The sequence below is a fragment of the Choloepus didactylus genome, chromosome 10, assembly GCF_015220235.1.
Source record: "Choloepus didactylus isolate mChoDid1 chromosome 10, mChoDid1.pri, whole genome shotgun sequence".
NCBI lineage: Eukaryota > Metazoa > Chordata > Mammalia > Pilosa > Megalonychidae > Choloepus > Choloepus didactylus.
The window spans coordinates 119,901,280-119,909,760 of record NC_051316.1 but is presented as its reverse complement, the minus strand read 5'-3'; the positions used below and the strand labels follow the sequence as shown (position 1 = coordinate 119,909,760).

At 37.2% G+C, this 8,481-nt stretch overlaps 1 protein-coding gene across 1 annotated transcript; it reads right to left on the bottom strand.

Moving 5' to 3' along the window:
* Positions 1-242: 242 nt before the first annotated feature.
* Positions 243-1,266, bottom strand: LOC119545369 (olfactory receptor 13C3-like). The gene has a single exon (XM_037850844.1). It carries the CDS (start codon positions 1,179-1,181, stop codon positions 243-245), a length of 939 nt encoding a protein of 312 aa, XP_037706772.1. The 5' UTR covers positions 1,182-1,266.
* Between the last annotated feature and the right edge of the window lie 7,215 nt (positions 1,267-8,481).

Sequence of the window (8,481 nt, the reverse complement as noted above, 5' to 3'; positions counted from 1 at the left end):
TAGAAAGTACACACTTAAGTACTTAGGACTAAAGAGAAATAATGCCTCTACTTTCCACTTAAAGAGTATCTAATACCAATTAAGTAGTATGTGATAGAAAAGAATTTCTATCTATGCTTGTCTATATCTGAATCACGTGTGTGACTTTTTTGAACTAAGTTGTCACCCAGTAACTAGAACAGTCATTCTACAATAAGGCCATCTTTCTGCAAATTACAAAAAGGTTAACATTCTCAGGTTTCTTATTGGATAGATTTGCAAGTCAACAGATATTTCACAGCAGATTTTACATCCTTATTCCTCAAGCTATAGATGATAGGATTCAGCATGGGGGTCATTGCCCCATAAAACAGGAACATAAGCTTGTCTGAAGTTTGAAACTGGTCTTGAGACACAGGTTTTGCGTACATAAAGAAAATGGTACCATAAAATATGATCACCACAGTCAGATGTGAAGAGCAGGTGGAAAAGGCCTTGTGTCTCCCTGTGGCTGACTTCATTCTCAAGATGGTGTAGAGGATGAGAATATAGGAGAAGAAGATGACCAGCAGTGGAAGAACCAGGAAGACCATATTGGACACCAGCATGGTGGCAACATTGAGGGATATGTCAGCACAAGCTAACTTGAGGACAGCCAAGATTTCACAACCAAAATGATTGATAATATTATTCCCACAAAAGGGCAGCCGCATGGCAAGAGCTGTTTGCACAACTGAGTTGATTCCACCAGAGAGCCAGGATGAGGAAGCCATCAGCACATACACCACCTTGCTCATGATGATGGGGTATCTCAGAGGATTGCAGATGGCCACATAGCGGTCAAAAGCCATCATGCCCAGGAGGAAACACTCTGTTGACCCCATGGCAAACACAAGGAACATCTGCACTGCACAGCTAGAGAAGGAAATGGTTCTTCTCTGTGATATGATGGACACCAATGTTGAGGGAATGGCAGCAGATGTATAACAGATATCTAGGAAAGAAAGGTTTCCCAGGAAGAAGTACATTGGGGTATGAAGACGAGAATCAAAAATGCTTGCTATGATTATTACACTGTTGCCAAGTAGAATCACTAGGTACATCACTAGAAGCAGAGCAAAGAAAATGATCTCAAGATTTGGATGCCCCAAAAGGCCCAGAAGAAAGAATTCTGATACAAATGTCTGGTTATACTTATCCATGTTATCTTCTTTCAGGTTTGTCAGAGGGAGATCTAACCTAAAATATATTCAGTGCCAAGTGGCAAATGTTTCAAATTACCTGATAAATTATTTTTAAGGATGGAATAAAAGGAGGGTTTGCTTTAAGCTCTGATATCCAGTTAACCTCAACAATGTGTGTGTGTGTAATACAATGAAACTGGGAATGTTGGATGTACCTATGCCCCATACCCAATGTATGATGATCTATCTGTGATCAAACATTGATCTAGAAGTAATCTGATTTTGAGGACATATTCCTGAGGTGAAGTTTCTAAACCCCATATTACAGGCTTCACTCTAGGGTTCTTCATTTCATCTGGCACAGATTCACATGGTAGCAGCAGAAAAATTAATCTCAACAACAAATGGAATTATGATTCATTGATCAATGTACAGGGTGAAAATGTCAAGGCAACTTTGATTTTTGTGCATACTTCTTTCTAGGCCTGAATGCTTGCCATATTCCAGTCTGTTTCACTGTGTGTTATAGACATTTAATCATAACAAAGTGAATCACATGTACAACAATTTACTATGTAATCAAGACAAGGTAAATTCTTGATCTCATATTGAAGTCCTCTCTTAATTTCATGGTTTCACTGTTGTTATGACAAGACCACTTGATAGAGCAGTTCTGTATGGATATGATGGACATCCTTTGGAGAACATTAAAGAGTCTCTCAGCTTGTTTTATTTTGTGGCTTCAGAGATAATCTTCATAATAAACTTGTTTAAGCCAGACTGAGAAAAGAATAAAAATGTATAATTATTAGGTGCATATATGTGTATTTGTTTATGTGAATGTGCATAAACCATTGCAAACTTTACACATAATCATTCTTTATACTATGCCAATTTTTTTTTGATCTTGAGATATAGAACTTAAAGCATGTCACCAAGCTGATAACTAACAGAGTGGAGCTTGAAGCTCAGATTTTTGATACCACATCTATTTCACAGCTTCACTAATGAACACAAGTTCATCTGATGATATTGCTGAACTACAGATTCAGCACTTTCAGTGCTCAGGGCAGGGCCTGAGAATCTGCATTCAAATAAGGTCCAGATGGTGTTGACAAAATTTGTGAAGATTTAGCACTGAATATCAAGGCTTTAATCCACATAGGGTTGGCAAAGTATCCAGATATTTCTGATCAAGAGAGATTTTCTTTCATCTTATTGTGTAGATTGGCTTAAAAATCTGAAGAATTACAAGAACTACTGCTTTTGTGTTTTATACTAAACTCCAGTCATATTGTGTTGTCAAGTACACTTAAGAAAAATATATTCCTGAGAATGCTGTTTTTTAAAAGGCAGGGTTAATTATGCTGGGATCTAAATATTTTTAGGATATTCTAGACAGCTTACCTGACCCCAGACATATTCCAAGCACAGCATGAAAATTAAACCAATCATCTAAGGTACCTTTCATTAGAATGTTTACAATCAGTGAGGAATATAGTAAGACTACTCATGAAAATATAATAGAAACATAATTATACTGTGAAGTTTGGCAGCAAGTTACAAGATTTCCTAGAAAGAAGTTTCTGTGCAATAAATCACTCAAGATATAACTCAGGAAGTGTTTCAGACTCAGCAAGATTTGAATATATGGAAATGATTAGACAGGTATGGAAGAGAAGAGAGGACAAGGGTAACTTAGAAGAGAGAACAGGTTGAGTAAAATTTAGGAGTAATCAAATGGCACTGCCTCCTTTTTGGACAAGGGAGGTGATTTAACAAGCATATCTGACAAGGAAAATGTTGTTGAATGACATAATGACTCAAAATTCTGGAGAAAATGCACACTTCCTTTGGTGCGGTAGGGTCTCATTAAACCAAGCAGGGTGAGGGAACCAAGCCTGTGAATTTAACTCACATCCAACTTGACTCATGCAATATGATTCTTTGAGATTTTTGCAGGCTTCTAGCTGTCACATCATGTCCTTTAATTTAGTTTACTTGGCTCACGTCTCATGGCTAATAATGGGCAATGGGAAGACCCAAAGCCCATGCTTTCTCCACTACTATCCTGACTATCTGGTGCCATTAATATATGCATAGAATTCGTAGGTCATCAAGAGGGAATGGTCAACAACCAACACAGATACAGTGAGGTCCCAGGACAAACTTTACTGTGCTCATTCAGCAGAGACCGGAGTAAAATGACAATGATTCTACATTCACTCTACAACTATTAGGATAAATCAAAGTTTTCCCCCACATGGTACCCAGTAATTAATCAAAGTCTGCCTTGGAAAGGGGACTGGAGCACTTTGATCTGCTCAATCATGAATGTAAATGGAAGAAAGATGGCAGGAATTTGAACTTACTGGGCAACATGGCAATGTCCCAGGTCCAGCCTCTGGGTCCAGGTCTGTAGAGGACGCCTCTTCCAGACGGCTGCAATGACAGCGCATCTCAGGCCACCTCCAGGCTCCCCCTCCACCTGCTCCAAGCTTTCTCTCCCAGGTGGAAATGCCCTCTGCATGACAAACCCACACTGAGCACTGGCCTGTTTTGCTGTTAATTTCTGCTGTCAGCACCTTAAACTTGTGTTTTGTGAGATAACACAAGGCCGGGGGAAGGAACATGTCTGTCTTGCTTTTCTCTCTTCAACTAGTGCCAACCACAGTAGCTGCACATAGTAGGTGGGTCTCTACTGATCAGATAAATATTTAGTTTCTAGGCTCTTAAGCAATTTCCCTGTACAGAATTAGGGGATTCATGATCAGGACAACATTAATATGCACCAGTTATTGTGTGGCAACAAGCTTTAGGTTTTCTTGCTTGATTGTTTCTGTTGTTCTTTTAGTATCATTCACTTAAACAAGCTGCTTCCTAATTTATATAATCATCAGTTTAGGCAATATAAGTACAGAGGGGTCACCCCATATTCATTTGAACAGATGTCACATGAATTTAGCGTAGTGGAAAAGTGCTTGGCACATAATATCAAAATTTTGAGTTTCCATGCTTCTAACTCATAAATTCATTTTTCTTATTTGTAAAATAGTGATAAGTATACTTGTCTTACTTTTCTCACAGGGATGCTGTGATGAAAAAATAAGGTAGCATTTTGAAATTGCTTTGTGGCTTCTCAGGCATTATAAAAATAATGGCATAAAAAATTGTTGCTGTATTATGGTGATAATAATAAATTGGCAGTGTATTGCTTCAGGTTATTCATTCTGGAAATTCATATTTTTATTTCCTTTAATTATAATTGAAAAGGTACAGCTTCATGATATTTAAGACTTACCTTTAAATAGATACATTATTTCCACCTCTTGGAAGAGAAGTTTATTTTTCCCTTAATATTTGCATCATTCTTAATTAAGATCAAATTCAAAAAATGATTCCAAGTTCCACCCATGTGGAAGAGCAAATATTTGTTATGCTGTAGTCATTTTAATTGTTCCCCAACCACCAAAGCAATTTAAAGTTTTGGTTAGAGATGAGTTGAATGGAGAAAATTCTTGGCGCATCAGGGACAGCATCCCACAGACCCAATTAAGAGTGATGTTGGGAAAAAATTGTGCTGAACAAGAGCTGTAAAACAAAGACATAAAATTTGCCTGCCCATGTAACTTTTGGAACTAGGGCAAATATTTCCCAAACAAATATTAGGAAAGATAAGGGCTTTCAAATTCAAAATCGTTTACCAAGCAAAATTAATTAATAATTAGTGTTTAATATGTCTAATTACTGTTAAAAAGTCAAATGTTAGAACAGAGAAATTATCTAGATATTATACATGAAATAAGACATATTATTGCTGTGAATTAAATGATTATCACTTAACTTTTTGGCTGGATTTATCTTTAGTCTTTTGAGCAGATATGTTCATGCAGGATACCAACCTTACACCTTTTATGGAATGAAAAGAAATAGAGGTCATAACATAAATAAATCTATAAGACAAAAGCAAATTAACAATTTTCAGGCCCAGCTGGAAACAAAATCAGTAAGTCGGTCTTGAAATTCAGACAATTATATTGCACATTACTAATTAAAGTGTTTAGAAAAGTCTGTTTTATATAATTCTGTTTTATATATCAACACTTAAGTTCTGACTATAATATTCTTATAGATGGCATATTTCCCATAAAATATTTGGATTCTGAAAAATAACTGTTTGCTTAAGAAAGCAGGAGCAGTATTTATGCATCTATACAGATAAAAACACACATACCCCACACAACCTACTACGTTTGCATTGAAGTACACATGGAAGAATGCCAGAATTTTTTATATTATAAAATCATAGACATTTAGATCTGTGAAACTCTTTACAAATAATATACTAAGGCATCCCTTTCTACATGAGATATGAAGTGGTAAAATAGGGTTTCAAAATTACACATTAATATTGAATAAGTAACAATTGCAAAAGCCTAATAACCTGAATGCGAATGCAGATACTCTGTCCTATTTCTTCAACTTCTCTATAAGTTGAAAGTGATTAAAAATATCAGTTTTATTCAAAAGAATACCAATTAAATTATGCACAGGGGGTTTATGTTTCATATTTTTTGAGTCTTAATGTCATAGGAGTTAAGGGCTGAAAACCATTTAGAAATCAAATAAGATTCCACTTTCTATTGTAGAGTATATACTGAGGCTTAAAGTAATGAAACAATGTCTGAAGGTCACAAGGTCCCTTAATATTTTAGTCATTATAACTAAACAGCTGAATATTGTAGATGACAGAAATTGCTTTAAAACATATTCTTAATTTATGAAACCATGATTTATTTGTTATACTTTAAATGTTGAGAAGTTTTTCCACTATTCAACCTATTAAATTAATTTGTTAATTAAGAGATGTGCTTTTACTGAGCACCATTTGTGCTCTGGGCATGGGATAACAATATCTCACTGAGCATTTTGAAAAGAAATGTGTGCAGAAAACAGAGTTGATTTAAATACTCAGAACATTTAATGCCCAACTTATTACATAAGAAAACAATTAATACTTCTTATAAAACTCTCAACGTAGCAACATTTTTCAAATGAAAAAAATGTTTAAAAAAATTAGGAACTCCCATTACATTAAGGGAATACATTTACATGGACATTTTATGATCAAAAATGTCATTTGAAACATAGTCCTACCCAGCTCTCAATATACTATTATAATACTGAAATGAAAGTGAATTGCATGACTATATTTCTTCATTTTTCTTCCTCAAGCAATGAAAACAGCATTTTTATACAAACATTCTTGACATTTTACTTATTTATTTTTGCTAAGTTCATATGAGCCCTAAGAGATAATTTTAATGAAACAGTTTGCATTTCCTATGCTTTTTTACTTTAGTTGTGACAATGACAGCAATAGAGTTCATAAAATATGTTAATATCCATTAGTACATATCAGCAACATTACTGAGTATCTTATACTTCAAGAGAATGGTGTTGTTAAAATCACTGTCTTCAAGAGATCTTAGGATACTGGGATGAGCAGACCTGTAGATCATGCATTTTAGACAATTTGGACAGTATTGGGCCATCAGTTATCCTGCCTGGATTCCCTTGTTGTAGTTTTCCACTGAATTTAATTACAAGGCACCAAAATATTAACAGAGGTCCTAAGGGATCTGTTTCATTCCAGGCATACTCTTCTGTACCTCTCTTGGTAGTCATACAAATCACTCCTGTCTTTACAGTAGCTCCCTTCTTTGCCTATTGACTCAAAGGCATGAGCAGTCAAAAGTGAATGGGTGATAATCTTAACTTTAGTTCAGTGGAATCATTGTCATGTCTCCCAGTGGAAACACATCCACTTGTGGATATAACACTTCTAAATCGTAGAGCATAAGGCCACAGGAATAGGAAACAAATTTTTTTCTACTGGATCACTAGGAGTTTTAGTGAGTGGGGCCATTCCCATTTCTGACTATTGATTCCTGGACTCATGAATCCTAACTATAAGACAGCACCATAGGTACAATGCTCACGTGGAACATATACAGAATCCTGGAAAATCTTGCCCCTGCCCTGAAAGATATTGTCATCTAGTTGATCCTAATAATTGAATCTTAAATTGTTAAAGGCCATTCCACAATTCTGTCAATCCAGCTGTTTCAGGATGATCAGGAACCTGGAAGGACATGTGATTTCCATGGGCATGGATACATTGCCACACTTCCCTAACTGTGAGGTTAGCTGCATGGAATACAATGATGGTGGATAAGGCATCTATAAGTTACAGGGTGGTAGGTTTGGCAGAAACAGTATATGCAGGAAAGGCAAATCCATACCCAGAGTCATTTCTATTCCAGTAGGTGAAATCACTGGTCCTTCCATGTGAAAGTGGTCTAATTTAAACCATCTGTCACCAGGTGGCAGGCTGACCACCTTGACAAATGGTGCAGTATCAGGGATGAGCATTGGTTCTGCTGCTGTCAGATTGGGCCCTCAGCAGTGCCTGTAGCTAAGTGGGCCTTTGTGGGTGGAAGTCCATGTGGCTGAGTGCATGCATAACCTCCACCCTTACCACCATGGCCACTTTATTCATGTGCCCTTTGGGCAAGGAGAGGAGTGGCTGGGAAACGATGCCCATGTGTTTTCACAGAATACAGCATCTTATCTACTGGGGTATTAAAATCCTCCTCTGCTAAGGTCACCCTCTGATAAGCTTTCATGTGGGACATGCACATCTCCATGTTTTTCACCCATTCTGAAAGTTCTGTACACATTGCTTTCCCCTAGGCCTCTTTGACACACACTTTTCCAATCATTTCCTTCCATGTCTCTGACCATGCAGCCAAACTGTGGGCAACAACCCATGAGTCAGTATGTGAATGAATTTCTTGCCATTTCTCTATTCAAGCAAATGAACAGGCAGGTGCACTGCTAGAAGTTCTGCCCACTGGAGGATGTCCCTTTGCCAGTGTCTTATAGGGATGTTCCAGAAGAGGTTATAGTACCACTTCTGCCCAGTTTCTGGTAGTATCTGCATATTATGCAGAATTGTCTGTTAGTCAGGCCCAAATATTCTTTTCATCAGGCAAATGATTTAGGGAACTCCCCAAGATGCCACACATGCCGCTGGGAGAAAGAAGGTAATGTGCCCGCAGCAAGGACCATTGACATCTAGGCCATTTCGTTTTTCAACCTGTTTGTGCCATGATGACCTGTTCAAGCCATTCTCACATATACCACTTTCATTTGATGATGAAATGCTGCTGTGCACACCCAAATTTATGGTCTGGTGGGTCAGACAAACTTCATCTCACAGGGGACAGCTCAGGCCTCATGGTGCATTAGTGGC

Coding starts and splice junctions, on each gene's coding strand:
- LOC119545369 (XM_037850844.1), bottom strand. CDS start 1,181: ATGGATAAGTATAACCAGACATTTGTATCAGAATTCTTTCTTCTGGGC.